The 22,618-nt window shown below is 41.9% G+C and overlaps 1 protein-coding gene across 2 annotated transcripts in view; it reads right to left on the bottom strand.

The window, feature by feature from the left end:
* The window catches only part of CACUL1 (CDK2 associated cullin domain 1), a 43,911-nt gene extending 29,424 nt beyond the window's left edge, over positions 1 to 14,487 (bottom strand). Inside the window, exons 1-3 of one of the 2 annotated variants that reach the window (XM_081193056.1) lie at positions 13,914 to 14,487; positions 11,499 to 11,625; positions 4,323 to 4,425 (exon numbers count right to left, since the gene is read on the bottom strand). In XM_081193056.1, coding sequence (XP_081049182.1) covers positions 4,323 to 4,425; positions 11,499 to 11,625; positions 13,914 to 14,283 — 600 coding nt within the window. In that variant the 5' untranslated portion in view covers positions 14,284 to 14,487. The remainder of the gene's footprint in view (positions 1 to 4,322; positions 4,426 to 11,498; positions 11,626 to 13,913) is intronic. The other variant, XM_081193055.1, reaches the window with a different exon arrangement.
* Positions 14,488 to 22,618: the final 8,131 nt, after the last annotated feature.

Consider the following 22,618-nt stretch of genomic DNA (forward strand, 5'->3'; position numbering starts at 1 on the left):
ACAACTGATTGTCATCCGCATCTATCTCCAAGACTTGTTGAATGCTTACAGATGCATAATGAAGGAAGGCTAATTACAGAGTTGTTACTATGCTAGACCAAACCTAGCAGTTACTATGTGACATAAAGGGGGGAGGTAATATATCAGGCATAAGCTGTATTTAGTGTAGTGCATGTGGAGGATAATAGGGAGGTTGTAAGTGATACAGGGAACAGTCAGTATGGAACAAAGCTTCAGGTTCTGTAAATCTATGAGACAATCTAATGCACAGGAAAGCTACGAGGTTTTCAAAAGAGAAAATCTATCTTGTCTTTTCTGCAGTTTAAACAGTATTCAGACAGTGAAAGAATTCTGCTGCCACCTACAGTACAATTTACAAAATGGAAAACCCTTTCCCCCCCCCCCCCTTAGCTGGTGAAGAGTCCACAGAAGACATCATCTATTCAGGTTGCTCACTGCAAGTTAAGCTCACTTGTCACTAGTCACACAAAAAGCAAAATTAGTACTTCACTGCACTATATAGAGGAATGGGATAAGAGCTGAATATTACAAAGAAATTAATCGAGTGCTAAAATAATGACAATATTTAATGTTAGATGAGAGATAGGCAAGGACTCTCTGAAGGATATGTTACATCCTGCAGAAAGACAGAACATTCCTCTGCGGCTGTCACAGACCAAGCATAAGCTTAGCTTGTGCCAACCTATGAAAGGCAAACACATTCAGCTTTAACCTGCTTATCTTATCCCTACCCTCCCTTACAAGCCTTGCTACAGTTTCACCAGTGCAAGATTGCACCAGCAACAACTCTGGCCTCATCTTGGATACTGATCAGCTCCTCCTATGATTGAGCAGACCCCTTCAGAATTCAAGCACCTTCACCAGCGCTGGGAACTAGGAAGAGGAATCACCAAAATCCTAACACAAACAGAGGAAAGGAATAAGCTACAGAAATTCTAGCATTGTTCATCCAGCTGGCAGCACTTGTGAACATTTTACACACAAACATTCTCCTGTTTGCTCAGGCCTGGCAATATGCAGTTAGTTATGTGGTAAGATCTTTAGCTCACTTTTCCAGTCTAGAAGAGAGCAATCAAGGCAGCTTCTATCTAGTCAAGAGAAATAAAAACACAATGACAACTAAAAAACGTAACAATAGCACAAGAAGGGCAGTGAATGAGAACCTGTGGCCCTACTCCACAGGTTGGACTGCAACTCCCACAATCTGACCACTGACTTTGCTAACTGGCACTGATGGAAACTGAACTCCAGCTCCAATGGGGAGTCTCACAGGATCCCAATTTGTGCCATAAAAACAAAAAATTGTTAAACAAAAAGGGAAGTCAAAAGTTTTACAAATAAAAAATGTCTTTTGGGACCTTAAGGTGAAGGGCAGGTTAATAATTAATAATAAGAATCAGAATCAGAATAGCAGAGATATGTTAGCCACTCTCTGCTATTAATATTATTAAGCAAATCACATGACAGAAGGAGTTGTGCTTTCTGGGCACCACAATGAAACAGGTGCTGTCTCATGTTCCTGCCAACCTGCATCGGATATCTGCTGAAGGAAAGGGTATAAATCTCTTAAGTAAAAATAAGTACAGTTGGGAAACCATACATACACGCAGGTTTTTCTGGTTACCATGAGTATCTCATTGTAGATCCAAGAAACATCTTGTTTAGAAATGGCTGATTATTTAACTTGTAAATACTTACAAGCGGACACTTGCTGCGGCTGCCTCAAAACATTCAGCTACCAATGTTGACATTTTGCAATGAAGTCTTTAACAAGTATAAGGAAGCACTACTTTTAATAACTAATCACGACGTTCAACCTTATTCCATAGGAAAGCAATACGCAAGTATCAGAACATTTGAATTTACTAGGGAATAATGCTTCAGAGGCACAATGTGCTATCCAGCGGCAAGTTTTCTTTTTAGCAAACAACCTTTATACACTGACACTTCACACCAGTGGAATCATTGCCAATAAAATGGTGTGATGCTGAAATTAAGGTTTACAGATTATAGAGAGAGTGTCTAAATAATTCATGAAAAAGCATCAGATTACATGTACATTATGGCATCTTCTTAAAGAAGCTTAGAAGTTGGGAGTGAATCATGTTTACTTTCCCATCTCTATCAGGGCAGAGGAGCAGGGAGAAGACTGGAAGAGGCCAGAGAAAAGCTAGCCTTCCCCCTAGTAAATGCCTGCATTTTCTTAGAGCGGCTTGCCACACACTTTTCTGTTCCTCTCATTATGGGAATATTCATTCCAAAGATTGACAAATTGAGATACAATCAAATCTGATATGTGGATCAACATATTTTGGGGGTGAGCAGGCTTCAGGGCTGCAAGATCCATCATCTGAAGGCACGTAAGACCACTACCTTGCTGAAATAAAGCAGGTACTGGTTTGGTTGGTACCTGGATAGGTACCTGCCTGAGAATCACATATTCATCACCTTGAACACGAGGGTACAAAGGTGGGATCCAAGTGTAAAGTTTTTATTCATTTATTTAGCCAGAACGTTGAGGTGTGACAGTAAAGCCAGTCACAAAGCAAAAGCCTGGGAGAGGCCAGGTAACTGCAGCTGCATGCTGGATACCACAAGCCAGACATCAGGATGACTATAAGAGGCACTACACCTGACCCCAAAAATTCTACATAAAAACTACATAAAGACCTACTGTAGGTACGGTGATTAAATGTATTAAGGCTTGTGCATTTAACATAATACAAACTTTATATGCCTATCAATCCCAGCATCCACCTCTGAAATTTATCCATATCAACCTCTGCCTTCAGGCTCGCAGAAAAGAAAACAAAGACCTGAAAACCCTGTTCCCAACAGGAAGGAAGCCTAAATTCAATGCTGATGCAGAACTCTTGCACTGCATTGCATCACTAAGGACTGAATAGTTTAATGAAATCTAATAACAGTTAAATTCAAAGATTAATCCAAGCATCTATCTGCAATAACAGAGTAGCATTTGGATGATGTTCACAGCAGAAAATGCAGATTCACAGAAGATAACTGGCGGCAGCAGCAACAACAACAACAACAAAGGCAAAAGTAAAAACAAAGCAACACAGATTTTTTAAAGGGATTTGATTTTTTGGAGATTTTTTTGAAAAACAAAGTCATTTTTACAAAGGACATTCAAAGCTAGGAGGAAGAGCAGGCAGAGACCAAGAAGAGGTGACTGTAGAAGCAGAGGGGTACAGTGGGCCATGTCTACCCTGAACCAGGTTAGATTTCCGTTATGGTGGGGTCTGTAAGCATACGCCTTTCCCCGCTCAGCGAGTACAAGCAAACAAAAGATAGTGGTGGATTAAAGGAAACAGTAGTTGCAGCAGCTGCTCTCAAGAGTCCTCCTCCATTAAAGCCCTACATTCCAGTAAAGAACCAGTAAACATGCATGGGGATAGGAACTTCTAGCCACTTCTCTCATCTTTCTACAAGCCCTGAGTAAGAAATTGACTTAACAATTTTTCTTATTACTCACTTTTATACTTGTTCTCTTAATGTACTTCTCCTTTCCTTTGCACCCTGTTGCCCAACTTTGAACCACAAGTGTAAACAGCTCTACATGTTTTAATGTGTAGCATAGAGGTATTAGGATATTTGTAGCTCAGTACTGAGGGTAGAACTAAATGCTTGCCCCCATCATCAACGGCAAGCAAGAATGAACAAAAAGAAACTTTTATACTCTAAGAGAAAGGGGAGCTCCTCTTAAGATGACAATGTCACCCACAAGTGACATTGGCTAGGTAAAAACAAATGTGTATCAGCAGTTTAAGTAAGACTCAATCAAAGCTGAAGTTCTGCAATGGATTTGTGGTCAATCCTAAAACACAAAGGAATTTACCCAGGCAAAAAGATAGTAATGTCTGCTCCTTTGGGAGGAAACAATGCACTTTTGTGCTGACCCGGGGTGGATTATGATGAACCACTAAGGAAATGTTTTTAGAAAATTTAAATATACATTAATAATTGCTCTGGTTTTGGCTCACTTTTATGTTATCCCAGAGAAGTCTGGAGGTCTAAGAGTCAAGAATATTCCATTGCATCTATTTCAACTTTTGGTTCATGACAGTTTTATAAAATACAGGACCTAAGCAAATACAGTGAAACCTCATTTTCCTAGAGGAATCATTCAAAGGTTAGTGCTCTACACTCACACATTACACAAAAGGTTTAGTTGAGTTCTACATAGGAAACAGCTGTGATAACAATCATTTCAAATGATCGGTGGCACACTACTCCCAGTAAAATGCCAAATCCCAGGAAAACAAAATTGTGCAGCTTCTTACCTGCAGCTCCTTTGAGACTCTCTCTAAGTGGTTAGTTATCTTTTTTATTAGGTCACTATACATCTGTTCCGAATGCTGCTGGCACACACATTTATACACACAACTGCAGAAATAAATACAGGAACAGTGATGAATTGACAACAGTTTGCAGCACAAGGGGGGAAAAACAAGAAATGTCAAGCCAGTAGAAATTCTGCTTAAAATTAAAAGGAAACTTCAGCAATACGCATCCTAAACAAAGACCCTATTTATCCAACAAGTTTTGTAGCAGCCTACAACCTGTGCTCCCTACAGACAGCCTTGCAAACATTGAAAAGTTAAGGCTGCCTCATATATAATGTTTGGGATTTTAATAGAATAGCTTGATTGTATCAAATTGTTATGGAAAGCCATCAAATAATTATTCACATGACTGGAGTCTGTATTAACATGGGCCACTTTCTCAAGCTTTATGCACTTTAACCACAGCTTCATCTAATTCCTTCAGAGTCTTTACAGTGGTGCCTCGCAAGACGAAAATAATCCGTTCCGCGATTCTCTTCGTCTAGTGGTTTTTTCGTCTTGCGAAGCAACTCTATTAGCGGCTTAGCGGATTAGCGCTATTAGCGGTTTAGCGGCTATTAAAGGCTTAGCGGCTAAAAGACTATTAGCGGCTTAGTGGCTTAGAAAAAGGGGGGAGCGAAAAAAATCACAAGACTCGAAAGACGTTTTCGTCTTGCGAAGCAAGCCCATAGGGAAATTCGTCTTGCGAAGCACATTGAAAAACGGAAAACCCTTTCGTCTAGCGGGTTTTTCGTCTTGCGAGGCATTCGTCTTGCGGGGCACCACTGTACTTCTGAACATAAAGGTATTCCTGTCAACTAATTTGCACTTTCCCTGTTAGGCATAGAATGCTGGTTTAAACCTACAAGGCCCCACACAGCGCAGGACCCCTATACCCAGTTCTCTCATATGAACCTACCCAGCCCCCAAGGTCATTACAGGCCTTCCTCTCTGTGCCCCACCAGCAGAAGTCTGGAGAATAGTTACAAAAGAAGAAGGGTTTTTCAGTGGTGGCCCCCATGCCAATGGATGCTCTCCCTAAAGAGGCTTACTTTGCATAGACTTTGATATTATTTTGGTGCCGGGCAAAAGTGTGTGTCATCAAGAGGCATCAAGAGGCAGAGGAAGCTTGAAAATAGGCAGGAAAGTAGAGAAAAGTACTAGTCTGGACACCCCTTCAGTGTCTTTCACTTTAAGCAAGTAATCTTTACTCCTTTACTTTACTCCTAGGCACTTAAGTGCAGATATTTTACTGCTACTTCTTGGGGGCTGATTGAGTGATCATATAACGTTTGTTGGGATGAAGATGTTTCATTGCTTGATTGCTTAAAGAGTTATTGAACTCATCGTTGTACTGAGTTCTTTTACAGTGTTTAAACTGTTGGTTTTGTATGTGATATTGTTTATAATGTATATTTTGACATTTCGACATCACCTTGAACTGTTCCATATAAGGAGATTCTAAAAATCAAAATAAATGAGGCTTAGATTAAGCTAAACTAATATTTGTTGGCTTTCCCAGCAATGCAAGCTACAAACCACAAACAAAATAAGTAGCACAGAAATTCCTGCACATTACAAGGATTTTAAGATGCTATTTCTGAATGGAAACTGACAGTTCTGCAATTAGTAGTAACCACATTTCAGCAATCATCTGTGATCACGTTCCACGACTTGCTTAAAGTGAAAGACAATGAAGGGGTGTCCAGACTAGTGCTTTTCTCTACTTTTCTGCAGGGTGGATTTGATTTAAATCAAATCAATTTAAATCTCAATTTTAAAACACTAGTCAGAAAGACTTGATTTAAATCATCCCCCCCCCCCCGAAAGACTTATTCCTGCTGGTTTAATCTTAATACTTACAACCAGACGAAGGTTTCATTTTTGGAATAATAAATTTTCAGAGTAGTTCTCTCAGTTATATAAAAAATTACTGATTTGGTTATACTATTAGAAGTACATAGACTGGTAATTATGAAATTATTGTGAGGTTTAGTAAGTGAACTGTTTATTTTTGGACAACATTTCTGCTGTACTTTATTGGAAGGAGAAAAATAATCATTTCCTTAATAACAATTTAAACAATTTATTTAACTAAAACAATAACATTATAGCATATGTATCCATGTTTAAACAAATCCCTATTTCCTGAATAGCCTTTGGACTATAATGTAACTTAAATAGAAAACTATCTTTAGAAAGATTTTTTCCTCCAAAAGCATTTTATTTTAAAAATCCAATTTAAATTTTAAAAAATCTGATTTAAATCAATTTTTAAAAAATAATCATTGATTTTATCCACCCTGCTTTCCTACCTATTTCCAAGCTTCCTCTGCCTCTTGATGAACAAATTTTGCACAACAAAACAAATGGTGTGAAAATATAAGCAAGTCCCACTGAACTCAGAATAACTTGCACGAAAAGCTACTGGTATAGATTCCACCTAAGACTGCCAACATTGGAAGTGGTTCTGTTCTGAGCACCTATCTAAAGTATGGCTGAAATTCCATCAAAGCCACAAAACCTTAAGCAGCATAAAGCTGTTCCTTCATCTTGACCTAGAAAATACCACAGATCAAGGGGCATGAAGCCACTCCAGATCAAGCCCAAGTAACAAACCAAAGAATGTTGTTTTAGAAGTATTCAGACCTTCACCAATGTGGCCTGAAACAAAAGCAAGGCTGTCTATGATCCTTCATATCCACTTTGGAGCCATATAGGATAGCACCTTCATCACAATCCCTGCTCACACTGTCATTGGCAGCAGGAACTGCTCTGAAGGCATGCATTGGGGCTCTGACAGCTACCATGATTATTCATATGCAAGTCAATGGAGACAAGAGGATCCATGCTGGGTGTGGACTTCTTCACTGTTGCCAGCTTTTTTCGGGGATGCAATATTTTTTTTCTGCCCCAATGTGCACCAGCAGAGAAACTCCTGCTCACATTGACAGTGGCTGTCATGTAGTCAGCAGGTGGACATCAAATTACTCAGAAAATCAAAATCAAGGCTGTATCCTGAGTACAAGGTGAAGCAGGTCCTACCCAAAGTACAGAAGTTGCTTCTGAAGCAATTTGTGTGTGTCTCCAGATCTCTACTACATATCGCATCAATTTAATCGGGCTCAAAAGAGAAATCCATTAAAAGTTATTGTCTACATAAGTCTTAACATCTAAAGCCTTTATTGCCAAATACTACTGCGTTTAAGAACTTTCCAAAATTGCAACAGCAGCAAAACTATACACAGGGAGTATATCTGACAATGCATGCAGTGTTCTCAGATCAAAAGTAAAATAGTAAAATGAAAACAAAATTATATTTAAATAACAATTATAACATGTGGGACTCCAAAATGCTTCATTTGAACTTTTAAGTACAGTGGAACCTCCGTTTTCGAACATAATCCGTTCCGGAAGACTGGTCAACTTTCGAAACATTCGAAAACCAAGGCACAAAGGGCGGTCTGCAAATTTACAGAGAAAATTGAAAAAAATACAGTGGTACCTCAGCAGAAGACACGTTCGAAAACAGAAGCATTTACTTCCAGGTTTTCGGCGTTCCGAGTTCCAAAACATTCATCAACGGAGATGTTCGAAAACCAAGGTACCACTGTATTAATTTCAGAAACACAACTACCACAATTCTCAGATACAAGGCCATAACCATTTTTCTACTAGTCCTTCCACGCCAAATCACCTGATTTTAATACTCGAATGTGCTCTCATGACTCAGATTTTCTTTTTAAAAAAATTATGTGTAGATACCTATGAGATAATCTCAAATTAATTTTTGTAAAAAAATTTGGTCCAAAATTAGGCACAGGAGAATTTTTTTAAAATTTTGATTTTCATACGATATAAACTAATGCAATTTCTGCGTCAGTTTAGAAAAAAACCTGCTGTTTTGCTTATTTTTCAACCAATTGGGCTTATTTTGGTATCAAAATAAAGCTAATTTTTGTCTCTTTCAAAAGAAGGTATAAAAATGGTATAAAAATGGTACTACATGCCACAGAAAAGGTTCATTGACCATTCAAAGTGAATTTTAGTCATTTTGTACCTTGGTAGGTTCAATAAGCCACAGCACATAAACCACAACTAACACACGTACCATATGTTTTTTGTAGAATGGGCTAACCATGAACTTGTTATGTTTTAAAAATCAGAAGGGTGTTTATCTGGTGGTAATAAAATATTTTAAAATTAAGTTTTATTAATTAATAAAAAAAACCCATACGTCTTGGAACCCTTGTTCATTTTATTGTGCAAAACACTTCTGCAATGATATGGTCAAAGCTCTTTTGTTTTCCATACTTGTAATATGGTCAATGGTGCTGTTTTGGCCACTGTATGCAATATGACGTTTCTGAATCACTAAGAAAAAAATGCATTTTTTTTACTTTCAGATAAAAAAATGCTAACAAGTTTCTTGTGAATGAAACCAAAGCATTTAGGAATTAAGTCTATGTGAGTGTGCCTGTCTTTAACAGGAAAAAAAACAAAAACAGCAACTTGCATTGGAATGGATGGCAACATTTTAATTAGTGAGCCTATCTTAACAGGATAAAGCAACGGAATGAAACAGCTTCACCAAAATAAATGGGACTACTGTACACCACAACTAACTTTATATTGATTGTGTATAACTCTGTATATCTCCCTCTCTTCAGCCCCATGTTAGAATTCCCAGGACAACAAAGGAAATGGAAGCACATGCATTCAATTTCTTTGACATATGGTACATGACAGTACCCTGGTTCATATTTTCAAAAAGTGAGTGGTCACCTCCGCTGTCCTTCTCAGAAAGATAATTTTACAGTGGGGCAGATAAAGCACAAGTCAGATGGTGTCAGCTTACAGCAAACAGAATGCTGCTTTTAGACACTGGGCTGCTTTTAGACAAATATTTAGGTGAGCAATAAAGAAAATTGGTTGGTCATGGACAAGACCCAAACATCTCTCGGTCTCACCTATTTCATGGAGTCACTGCAAAGCTCCCTGAGATAAGCACTGCAAAGCACTGTGTGTACACATAGCAAGTGATTGCAGATGAGGAAAGTAGAGGATAACAAAGAATTGAAGTTTAAGCGCCAGTGGTATTCTGCCAGCATTACAGCTTCTGTTCATTTCCATGGGGTCCTCAATTAACCCATGATTCTCAGTCCATTTTATTGAGGGTTCTCAACACCCCCAGTGCCAAGCTAGTGTTGCCGTTAAACCTGTATTTGCTATTTGAATCAGAGTTGAAGGTACCAACAACCCAATCCCTGCCCAAAATCACCAAGCTCCTTTTAACTAAAAAAAGGCCACTTCATATCTCTTGAGGAATTATTGTAATCCATACTGTATTTGGCTGGCCCTTCAATATTCCATAAATTTTCACAATCATAGATGATCCAGGAACTATACCTAAGACATCAACACAGAGGTTCTGAGCCAAGGAAATAAACCGGCAAGAGTTTCACCGAAACATAATTCTAAATAACCTTAATGCAGTCCTTGGAACATTAAAAACCACCCAGCAATACAAACGAAGAACCCCTGGGACAAATCATCCCTAAGTGATGGGTTGAACATATCTATAGATCTGTCCCAATGGGAGAGGGAAGAACTAGGTAACAGAGGTGTAGGGGTACATGATAGCTATTCTAAGAGCTGAAAGCACCATAGTGGAAAACATTATGCAGAGACATTTGGAGAGAGACACCATTTATAAGTGTTTATATGCCAATACTAGAAAAGTCCAAGACCAGATGGGAGAGCTGAAGTGTTTGGTTTTAAAGAACAGCATAGATATACCGGGCATAATGGAAACCTAGTGGAACAAAGAGAACCAGCAGCACAGTCATCACTAGATTCAAACCCTACAGAAAGTACAGGAAGTGCATACTAGGGAGGACTGTAAGTCAAAGAGGACACAGTCAAAAAAGCTAGAATTCCCTAAAGGGACAGGCTCCTTTATAGAACCACTGTGGCTGACACTAGTAACTTAATTGTTAGGGACATACTGTCATCTCCCACCACCCTAACTAAAATGGTGAACTTGAGATTGTGAATCCAAATCAAGGAAGCATTCTAAGGAGGAAGTGCGGTAGTAATAGGGGACAAATTACCCACACATTAACTGGGTGATTGCGGTCAGGGATGTAAGATTTCAGGGTGCCCTAAAATGTTTGCCCTAATGGAACTGATCAGATGGGAAGAGACTCAAGACTTAAATTTAAGTGGTAAAGAGGGGGTGTAAAGTGCTGTTGAACCAAATGCATACTGTATGACACGGCTATCAAGTTCAACATATATGGAAGTGGGGAATTGTCAAGGAAACTGAAAGCAGTCACACATATACTTCAAAAGAGGAACCTTCTCAAAATTCAACAGAAGTGTAAAAAGGGAAGTTGAAAGGGAAAGTCAAGAAAGTAAAAACTCTTCAAAATGCTTGGGAGTTATCTAGCTCAGCTAGAATGTATATAGCATTTCAGGAATTAGTGGTGACTGGCCAGGAAAGAAATTTTGGGGTCAATGGGGATAGCTCAATGAAAATGCTGACCTAGTGTGAAGCAAGCAGCTGTAAAAAAAGGAGAATTCTGTGCTAAGGATCATTAGGAAAAGGACTTAAAATAAACCTGCCAATATCATAACACTGTTATACAAATCCTTGTAATTCTGCATGGTTTATTGTAGAGCTGGGAAAGATGCCAAAAAAAAGGCAACCAAAATCATTAAGGGGGTGGTGCAAATCCCTTATAAAGAAAGGTAACAATAGTTGGGGTTTTTGTTTAGAGAAAAGGTGAATAAGGGAGAACAAGGTAGAGGTTATAGCATATGCATATTCTGGAAAAAGCAGCTAGAAGCTTTTTCCTCCTTTTGTATGCATAACCCAAGATTAATTGAAATTATTCACCTTACTTTCCAATAAATGAAAAAATGTGTTACCTGGTTCATTTTTTTAATCATACTTTTACCCTGTCTTTCAACCTTAAGTCTTAAAATCTAATATTAAAATGAAAATTGTTACCCAAGAATGCAATACTAGTGCATTAAAAGTAGCTTCTATGCACACAATTGATATACAGCAAACCTTAAATGCAAAATAATTTATTCCAGAACCATACAAAGCTTGTAAAATTTTCTTACCTGTATATTTGTTCATAGGAGATGGGGATGTAGTCACCAGGACACTGAGTTAAAAGCTGATCTATGGCACTATCCAACTTTGGCCAGTATGTGCTCTTATAGTCTTCTATTGTTATAACATTCATTACTATAAGAGAAAATAAATCATCTTAATGCACTTATGGAACACAATGAGAAGAATGATAAAATAATTGCACCAACATTCTTAGCAACATCTGTAAAGCTGTCTTAAATGTAAATCATCTCTATAATGCAAAAAACGTATTTTTTGAGATGCAAAAAACTCATTTTTCACTGTGATACAAGAACAAGAATTTGTTCTTATCAGTGTGCTAGAGACATTAATATGTTTATTTCAACACAAAGCATGTTTAAAGACAAGACATTATACATTTACACCTAACCCCAAGCCAAACCATGGTGAAATGTGAACAAGCATGTGGGTACTCAAAAGAAAAATTTGCAGTCATTTTGCCCTACTCTGGCCCTGCTGCTACCTGGAACAGAGCCATGGTCTGGCTTAGCATTACATCTTAATCCACGTTTATGGTCCTTTTTGCTCCAGACAAATCATGAGCTATAACCAAGGTTTGTTCTTGGCTTACTGTTCATTGTTTGTGCGGTGGGGAAAATTCAGATGTAACAGTAAGGGAATCTATGGCATGGCTCTGAACAGTGTGGCACAAGAGGACACGGGCAAAGAAGCTGACAGATGTTTGCATTCATTTGCCTCCTGAAACACACAGATGTTTACATAGTAATTTTCCCAACTCAAATATTTATACTTTTCTTAGTAAAACAATAGCGCAAACAACACGCACTTCCATAAGGATGTGTGTGCACGCATGCAAAAGTAAATGCACATTGGGTAACTTTTTATACTTTTATGTTGTTGAACTGTTTTTGTTGATTATTCCAGATACGCTTCTCTGGAAACCTACTGGTACAAGAGCAAGCTATCATTTTATATAACCCAGTTTTCCAAGCACTCCAAGTGCCTTGCACACTTGATTAAAACAATCCTTCCAACTACCCTGTAAAATAAGCCATATGCAGTGCTAAACATAACAAAATGGTTTGGGGATCAGGTTATTTGAAGGACTATCTTATTCTGCATAAATCTGGCTGTTTGTGTTCAGAAGAACTGTACAGCCAAAATGATACCCACATATGTAGCCAAACTAGGGAGGGCAGCAATTCATGCACACACTGTGATGATGTCAGGGAAACAGTTTAAGCAGTAAGAGTTGCCATCCTCAGCTGGAGAACATATGGTGACAGGCATATGAGAGCAGTCTCTAGCATGTATAAGCACACAAATTCATGTCACCAGAGATCAGACAGATGTTATCTCTTAACATTTCCATGTGTAGCACTTTTTAACTGTGGAGCAACTTGGACAATAATCATAAGCCCACAACTGGAGAGCATCAGCCGAGCCTCACCTGTTAAGACAGGTACAACCAGAATCCCATCACCCTAGGACCCTCATACTTACAGGACCGCCTCTCCCGGTATGCCCCACAGAGGACCTTAAGGTCCATAAATAGCAACACCCTAGAGGTCCTGGGCCCTAAGGAAGTTAGATTAGCCTCAACCAGAGCCAGGGCTTTTTCAACACTGGCTCCGGCCTGGTGGAACGCTCTGTCTCATGAGACCAGGGCCCTGCAGGATCTGATTTCTTTCTGCAGGGCCTGTAAGACAGAGTTGTTCCACCTGGCCTTTGGCTTAGAGTCAATTTGATTTCCCCCCCCCTTTCTTTTTTTCCTTTCTCCTCCTGTGATGAGGCTGCATTTTAATGTTTTAATGTTGTATTTTAATCTTGCTTTTAAGTTGTATTCATTCAACTTGTTTTTATTATTGCTTGTTAACCGCCCTGAGCCCGGCCTTGGCTGGGGAGGGCAGGATATAAATAAATTTTATCATTATTATCATCACCCCAGGGAGCAACTGTGGTTATTACCCGCCATCCCCCCCCCCCGCAAAAAACCCATCCTTTCACTATGATGCGAGGACAGAGCAATGCTACAGGATTTACAGGCCGCAAACTGAATGTCTGTTTCTGCGAGCCGCTCTTTGCGGAGGACCCTGCATGTGGGCATCCTGGGACATTTTTGGGTGGCCACGGTGAGAACAGGATGTTGGACTAGCTGGGCCCCTGGCCAGATGCAGCAGGGCTTTTCTGACGACCTGAAAAAAGGGCCAATGGGCCGGGATGCTCCGTGCCTGCCCCCTTAGCCGACACTCCTGGTTCTGCAATGAAAGGGGGAGCACGAACCAAGCTGGCCTCCTCCGCTCAGCCCCAACAGATCGACCGTGGTTGGGGCGGGATGGAGGTGGCGCAGAACACGGCCGCTTGGGCCACGGCCTCCCTCGGCCAGGAGGGCGGCCCTTTTCGGCCTCTCTCTCACTCACAGAACTTGGAGGCCGAGGGGTTGATGTTGAGGTTGATGCTGGAGCCCCCCTTGACCGGCGTGGCTTCGCAGCCCTTCCCTGGCCCGTTGGCGGCCTCGGACATCATGTGGATCTCCAGCTCCTCGAGGGGCGACAGAGAGGCCCTGTGGGGCTCCCCGGGGGACGGAGGGCCCGGCCGGTGCCGCGTCTGCCCGTAGCTCCCTCCTCCTCCTGCCGCGGCTTCGGCCGCAGCTTCCCAGTTGTTGTGGTTCTGGTCGTCCATTAAGGCCTCGTAGCTGCTGCTGCTGCTACTGACGCTTCCGCCTCCTCCTCCGCCGCCTCCTCCCGCTCCTCCGCCGCCCCCCTCCTCCTCCATGCTCTCCTCCTCCATCCCGACAGGCCGGGAGAGGCCCGCTCTGCCCGGGCAGGGAGGAGGGGGCGGGCACGGAGAGCGCCGCCTGTCACAATCGCCTCCCGCCCATCGCCGAACGGCGCTGTCGCGTCTCTAGGTTACGCGGAACGGCGAGCGGCGGCAACGGCTGCCTTCGGGGTGGCTCACACCGGAAGCGGATCCGGCCCTGGCAGTCGTAAAGCGACCGTCGCACGCGCACCGCTCTTTCCGACGGCTCTCCCCACCCCTATGCAGTAGTTTGCGGCACAGCCCGGCCCAATTTGCTGTCGCGGGGCATGCTGGGAAATGTCGTTTAATGATCGGCCTCCCCGCCATGGCACGAGAGGCAAAGGATTCCAGAAAACCTCGAAGCTGCTGTAGTACTTTACTGGGGGCGAGGCAGGGGCGGAAGTGGTAGAAGAAGCATTCGTCTTCTTTCCCCGCCTCCTGCTTTCCTGCTATGTTATGGGGTGCTAGATGTTTCCAAGCCCAGAACTGAATGTTTTGTTGGAGGAGAGCAATTCTGAAGAGTGAGGAAAGCAGTCTCTGTCTAACTCATCCCTTTACAGTGCAGGGAGCAGAGTTCTTTTTTAAAAAAACACAAAGCAGGTGGTCTCTCGTTACCCCTAGATCAAGCACAGACAAACTCGGCCCTCCAGATGTTTTGGGACTACAACTCCCATCATCCTAGCTAACAGGACCAGTGGTCAGGGATAATGGGAGTTGGAGTCCCAAAGCATCTGGAGGGCCGAGTTTGCCTATGCCTACCCTAGATGCTCACTACCTGCTGCAGACTCCAGTGGGTCGGCTCCCCTCCTCCATTTTACTTTCCTTGGTTGCTGTCCATATTTGAGGGCACCCAGGGCAAGTGGTGGGCTTCCTTACCCCAAATACCATCCCCCGCTAGCAGGCTTACCTCCAAGCCATGTTGGACATCTTCCTACTTACACATTTCCCACAGTGGCACTAGATCAGTCTGTGGGCAATCAAAGGGTGACTAGGTGCAGCTGCCTTTCATTGCTCAGTGTGTTAGTCTTAAAAAAAAAATTAAAAATAAAGGGGGTCCCAGGGTTGACATCAGCTGTGGGCCCTGTTGGCACTGCCTAAGTATGCTAAGCAGCCCTGGTGGCTGTGTTCAGTTGTTAAATTTATTGCCCATTCTCCAACAGCAGGTCCCAGGGCAGGTTACAGCAATTTAGAAACTCATATTAAAAACAGTTAAAACAAATTACAGTCACAGTTTCAGGGAGGGGGGGAGGCCTGCAAACACGCCTCTCAGGTTTCAAAGGCCAGAGCACAGAGATGTATCTTCTACATTCATGAGAAGCTATACAGTGAAGGTGTCAGATGCACCTCTGTACAGAAGGAGTTCTGTGATTTAAGGGCTGCCATAGAGAATGCTCTGTCATGGGGCCATGGATCAAAACTCGCAGTCTCTACCATAGACTTAACTGATAGATCACACAAGCCCTATTTAGGCAAACCATTCAGGTATTCTATCAAAATCTGATAGCGAGGGAGCTTTCACATATACAGCTAAAAGGTCCCTATTAGGCCAATGGGGATTTATTTATAATACCATTTCCTTTTAATTTGCAAGCATACAAACTTCTATACCTAAAGATGTATGCATGTATTTGTGTAAAGCATTGTTTTATCACCGTCTTGAACCAAAAAGGCTCACAGAGCAGCTTACAGTTCAATTTTTAAAAAACAAGATAATCCCTGCCCTTGGATTTCCACTATAAAAGACAAGAGAGAAAAGGCACCAGCTCTTAATGTTACATTTCTCATAATATGGTTGTTATAATTTGGATGGAAATAGTTCGGGGTGGTAGCCTGATGGAATGGGTGCTTCTCGGTGAAAATTGGGGGAAAGCCAAAAGCAACTAGTCTCCCACCACAGTGACAGAATAGCCAATTTCCTTTACCTCCCTTTGATCTGTAGCCTGCTGGAAGGGCTGGTGTTTGGAGATAGTTAGGGAGAGCCAAAGGGATCTTGTCTCTCAGCAGAGATGGAATAGCCCTGCTTCCCTTCTCTGCTGCAGCTTGACAAAGTCTGGCTTTCCCTGCTTACAAATAAAAGTCCAGATTCAGTGCACTTGTATACTCATAAGTGTAGGGGAAGCCTGTCCCCAAGTCATGTTTTTCCTCAAGACAATTAATATATCTCTAGTCATTTGAAAGAAACAAAGAAAGTAACCTTTTGGGGGAACATCTAGTGGTGCAAGATTCTGATGAGTCACATGAAGTATCAAATGGTCCTCATCAATTACTAGTGCACAGCACTGGAAAGTCTGGAGGGAGGTAGAGTTAACCAATGTGACCACAAAGTCTTGCAAAGTATGAATGAATAAAAGCAGGGACATCACATTCTGCTACATCTTTTCACACAAAAGATTACCTCAGCATGGCACATTAATTTGCTGTCTCTGCTATGGCTAGTTTTTATTGATGTCCTGCTATCCCTGGCTTGCACATGGGGGAAAAGAAACAGAGGGTTAATTTATTGCCTTTGTCTGGTATTAGCTTCACATCGCTGCTCTCTTGGTACACCAGGTGGTTTGCTGTTTTTAGCATCACTGGAGCCTATTAGGATGGATATAAAACTCTGGAACCTCGGTCAAGAAGCCATTTCTAACATAATTTCTGGTCCCTGCACAGCTCCATATGCGAATCTGCACATCATTCTCGATAGCTATTGAGAAGCATTTTATATTATTCACCAGCAGGGAAAAACGATCACCGTCCTGCAGACCTGGCTGTCAGTCTCAGTTATACAATTGTCAGGCATTTAGAATTGGTAGACATAAGGAGCACCGCAGAGGTATTTTTTTCTCTCCCTCTCGCATCCTGTTTTTTAGGAAATGGTTTCATTTGCAGCCCTCAAATACACACTGAACTGCTGAGATTCTTGGAAAAAAAGACATGGAAAACAATGTAGTTTAGAAAAAATAATACATTATCTCTGTACATGTCCCCTGGTAGGGATATACAGTACTATATCCTGACATTCTTCACTGTGAGAACAGGAGGAGCTAGAGCAGGGGTAGCCAACATTAGAGTCCAGCAATATTTGGGGAACACTAGGTTAACTAACCCCTGAACTGGAGGCTTGCTAAAAATGAAAAATGCATTTTGCTGGATTCTAAAAAGGGCAGAGAAATATGATATGCCTTCTGATCCTGTTCTTATTTGCTCATAGGTAAGCTCCCTGAATTCAGTGGGACTTACTTCCAGGTAAGTAGGGGGGAAGTCATTGCTTATACAAGAGTAGTTATGCAGGACGGAGCTGCAAGTTGCCTGGAATGTGGTGTTTGTTTTATGCCACGCACAAAAATTATCCACACACACACAAACAAACACCCATGTTGCTCGATCCTTAATCCTAAAACTGATTGTTCCATGGAAGGGGGGATTTCAGGGGTTCAGAATGCCCGGAAGAGTTGGCCCTTTCCTCCCAGCTGGCACCTCCTTAAAAACATCCACTCCCTTATGTGGTAATTAGGCTTATGAGGGAAAGCTCTAATTCAAGCAAATGATGGGGTGGGGGGGAAGGTCTAGGCTTCAATTCTGTGCAGGATCAAGGGAATAGATAGGGTCAAGGGAATAGAGAACATGGTCCAGGGTCAAAGACAACATGGGCTGCACCCAATCACAGTCTGGCAGTTCTCTACCCTTAGTTTAAATACATCAAATATGTTATATCACTTCAGGGGTTTTGTCAGATAGCAGGAATTAAGGAGTGCAAATGTCTAACCTTTTTGTCTGATTGAAGACAAAGTTTCAAGTCTAAATGCACGGGTTCCCTGAAGGTTGGCTGATTCACATCCAAAGAGGCTTATAACAGGGGGAAATGTATTCTCTTTCCTGTTTGCTGCTGACAGCTGTATTCCTGTTACTTTGCCCACTGTGTGGAGAACCTGAAAATATGATTTTGATAAAAGTAAGCCAGGATGAAGACGAGAAGTGTGAGGCCCCCAAAATACATGCAGAAAACACGAGCGGATTATGAATTTGTTAAATGTGATGATTGACAAGGAAATTGTTCCTGAACGCATAATACAATTGAAAGCCTGGCTGTAAAGCAATATGAGTGATCTTGATTTGAAGTTAAGAGGATTAAAAGAGTGTAAATAATTCAAGTCCCAAGGGCTGCATTTAGAGATTATTTTTTTCTTACAATTTATACATGCATCCACTCGGGGGAGTACTTTCAATTTGATATTCCTTTTCATGTGCTTTTCCACTCAGTGCTTCTTTCCCTGATCAGAATGTCAGCTTTCTATTCAGCAGAGAGAAGGCGATAAGAAGTAGTCAGAAAAGGAAACTTAACAAATAAGAATTATAGGAGCAGTCCTGGGAGCGGCTGCCTCAAGAATTGCTATCAGCAAAAGTGTCTCTCCAGACACTGTGGGGAAAGGGGGGGGGGAGAGAAAATGCATAAAGGCACAGCAGCCATTTAGTACTTGGTTTTAAAGCACATAATTGGAGCTAAATGTGGTATCTGCTTCCACTTGCCAGTGGAGCATGAGGAAGCCCTGCACTCCACCATATGAAGAAGAAGAAGAAGAGTTTGGATTTGATATCCCGCCTTTCACTCCCTTTAAGGAGTCTCAAAGCGGCTAACATTCTCCTTTCCCTTCCTCCCCCACAACAAACACTCTGTGAGATGAGTGGGGCTGAGAGACTTCAAAGAAGTGTGACTAGCCCAAAGTCACCCAGCAGCTGCATGTGGAGGAGTGGAGACGCGAACCCGTTTCCCCAGATTACGAGACTACCGCTTTTAACCACTACACCACATATCCACATCCTATTAAAATTAGGCTCATTTCATGAACTACTGTTCATATCACATTGCTGCAAGACAGAGCCATCCATTATTATTATTTTTTTAAAGATGATAAACTTTATCAGTTGAATGCTTACTGCTTACTAATAATATATTTTATGGATAACTCTTTGAGGCTTTGTCAATTAAAGGTATATTACGGTAGGTAAAGGTAAAGGTACCCCTGACTGTTAGGTCCAGTCGCAGACAACTCTGGAGTTGCGGTGCTCATCTCACTCTATAGGCCGAGAGAGCAGGTGTTTCTCCGCAGACAGCTTCCGGGTCATGTGACCAGCATGACTAAGCCACTTCTGGTGAACCAGAGCAGCGCACGGAAACGCCATTTACCTTCCCGCCGGAGCAGTACCTATTTACCTACTTGCACTTTGATGTGCTTTCGAACTGCTAGGTTGGCAGGAGCAGAGACCGAGCAATGGGAGCTCACCCCATCGCGGAGATTCGAACCGCCAACCTTCTGGTCGGCAAGCCCCAGGCTCTGTGGTTTAGACCACAGCGCCACCCACATCACTAAAGGTATATAAATCCTGTTAAATAAATTCACAGAATGTTACAAGAATTGCTGCATATATACTGGGTGTCCATGTGTTACATGATGTAGATAAGTCCTGTTCACAATGCAATATAGACAAAGAGCAGAGAGGGGACAGGAGACAACAGGACTTGATCAAGAGTAGTGAGGTTTGCTGCTACTCATCAATCGGAGGGGCTTGGAGTCACTTGAATTCCAATCTACAATACCTGGTTTTGATGGTGTTTGGTTACATTGCTAAAGGAATCAGAACCATGGACAGCTCTTCTCACCTTGGAAACATGCAGAGATTACCCTAAAAAGGATGAACTGTTGAAGAAGCTGTCTTGCAATGACTTCAGCAACTAAGAACAAGGTGACTGTAATAGGATTTGTTTTAATGGGTAAGCAGGAGTCAACAAACTTTTTCAGCATTGGGCCGTATCCGGCCCCCGGGCTTTAGCTTGCCTACCCATGGGTAAGACGAGTATCCAGTCACACTAAGACATCCAAAATTAGTTACTTAGATATAAGATTACAGTTTCATTTTTTTAAAAAAAGAAAAGATAGGTCTACATCTGCTTCCAAAGGATTCACAGCATCTCATTAAAGATCTGTGTAGCTGTGTCAGCACATACACAGTATCATGCACTAACATGGTTAGCATTTGATACAAATATGATGATGGCGGTGATGATGATGATTTTATTTGTACCCTGCCCATCTGACTGGGTGACTTCCAATAAATATAAAAGCATAATAAAACATCAAACATTAAAAACCTCCCTATATAGGAAGGCAGGACAGATATGTCCCCCTGCACTATAAACAAAGTTCCACAATGTCACTCGCCACAGTTAATGGGCTATTGTCCTCTGGTAAGTGCAACAAGTCCCAGCCTTGGAGCCGCAGAAGGGGTGGGAATCACTCCTGAAGTTACATGGCAAATCCCATCCAATTTCTAGCTCCAAAGTTTGGGAAAAGGCTGCATTGCCAATGCAATCCAAAGGTCACAGAAGCTCAAGTCCAGACCAACAAACCTCTACCTTTTAAGCTCCAAAGTATCTGGACTCTCTCAGCCACACAGAATCAAAAGGACAAAACCCTCCCCCATCATGCTTTCTAACTTCAGACTTGGACCTGGAGAAGGGAGGAGAGACACAAGGTCAGAAGTGGTAGAGTTCTGGTGTCCTTACATCAAAATCCTCAATTCCCCCTCCCCCCAAGCGATCCTGGTGGAGAGGGGCTCTTGCAATCAGCTCTGCACATGTGACTGTGGGGCTATAAACGTGATGTAGCACCTTGAGATGAACCCACACAAAAATAACTCCCACCCTGCTGCTTTAATATCTAAAAAAGATTACTATGAGAGAGAGAATTCTATGCCCGCTTTTCTGACAGTAAGCCCTTTTGAACGCAATGGGACTGATTTCTTAGTAGACATGTGTAGGATTGTGCTGCTGCTTATTGTCCTTGTAAAGCAAAACTTTTTAAGAGTGGCCCAGCTGTTGCAACTGTCACCTCTTACTGCCTGTCACCCCATGACAGACCTTTATTATGCCAGTTTAAATACGGCTTAACGTGCTGAAAATGAGCAAATCAAACATTTCTGTAAATCAGCGAATTCAGAGACACTGGGAGATAAGAAAGACACTCATGATATACGTTGCATTGGCTGCTTTACACTAGGCCTTTATTTTGCAAGCATTTTTATCCAACATTAAAGTGGTTATATTATGCTGCTTGCACTGACACTCAATTTTAATCAGTGGTTCTAAAACCCAGCCTGCTGTAAGTTTCTCATTTAGATTTCCACTCTACAAGGCTAGCTAGCTGCCTGTCAGAAGCTTGGCTTAGACACACTCCTGCCTGAACAAAATGAGTTGGCTGGCTTTCCCTGCATAATGCACACCACCTGTGTTCTGGAGGAAAGAACTGGCATCCATTTGTTTTCATTGAGGCTTACCTACATCTATCTGTCATTTCAGCCCTTGCATCACAAGTTCATGAGAGCTTGGCAGGTTTGTGGCGGTAATGCAAATTCAAAAATCCCAAATGGTTCTTAGTTACGCCATTATGTTAGGCAAACATCCTTCACTAGAGCAATAGCTGAGTTGTCTCCTGATGTAGACACTAGGAATGCATTCAATATTCACCATTTTTTAAAAAAAGAAATTGGGCGGGGGTATCAGAACTAATGCAGAAATGCAGTAGAAATTTATCCTGAAAATCCACTGGATGGATGCTTTTATTGTTAGGTCAATGCTTCTCACGTTTCCCCACACCCTTTCTTTTTTGCAGCATCTCACCAACATTGTTGGCATTAAAATGCCAGCCCATGTTTTTCCCCATTTAATCCAAATTTATCCTTTTAGGGGGAAATCAAATAAGTTTTAAAAATGCAGCTTGGAATAGCTCAACAAACTATTTCAAAGTTCCTATCTGAAGGAAGTCTTAGGGCACAAACTTTACCCCGGCCAGCTGCAGTGCAGCTTAATGGAGCAATGCAACTAGCACTGCACCCACTGTCTCTATGCTCACACCAACCAGAACAGAATGTGGGCAGGGGGGGAAATGCCCCTTCACTGTTTCAGATCCCAGACTGGTACAGTGAAGAGGACCAGATCAGGGCCATTGCTATTGCATGACAACAGGATGCTCAGCACAGGAGCCAGCATCCCATCTTAGCCTGCACTAGCTTCTGCCCACCTGCCATTTGGGTAGGTGGGAGCATTGGGGTGCTTCTCACTGGCAAGACATCCCCACTGCCAGTGGATCTCCCCACTACCAGAAGAGTCAGGCAAGGTTGGAAGGAGGGACATCTCAACCCTATCAAAGCCCCATTCAACCCATTGGATCAGGGTGGCTCCTATAACCTGTGACAGTTATGTAGAGGAGGGAATACTATCTAGGCACCCTACTCCTGAAGCTTTTTACCCTTATTGCTGATGTTCCTTTCTAGACTCATGACATAT

The sequence above is a fragment of the Podarcis bocagei genome (assembly GCF_964188305.1).
Source record: "Podarcis bocagei genome assembly, chromosome: 4".
Lineage (NCBI taxonomy): Eukaryota > Metazoa > Chordata > Lepidosauria > Squamata > Lacertidae > Podarcis > Podarcis bocagei.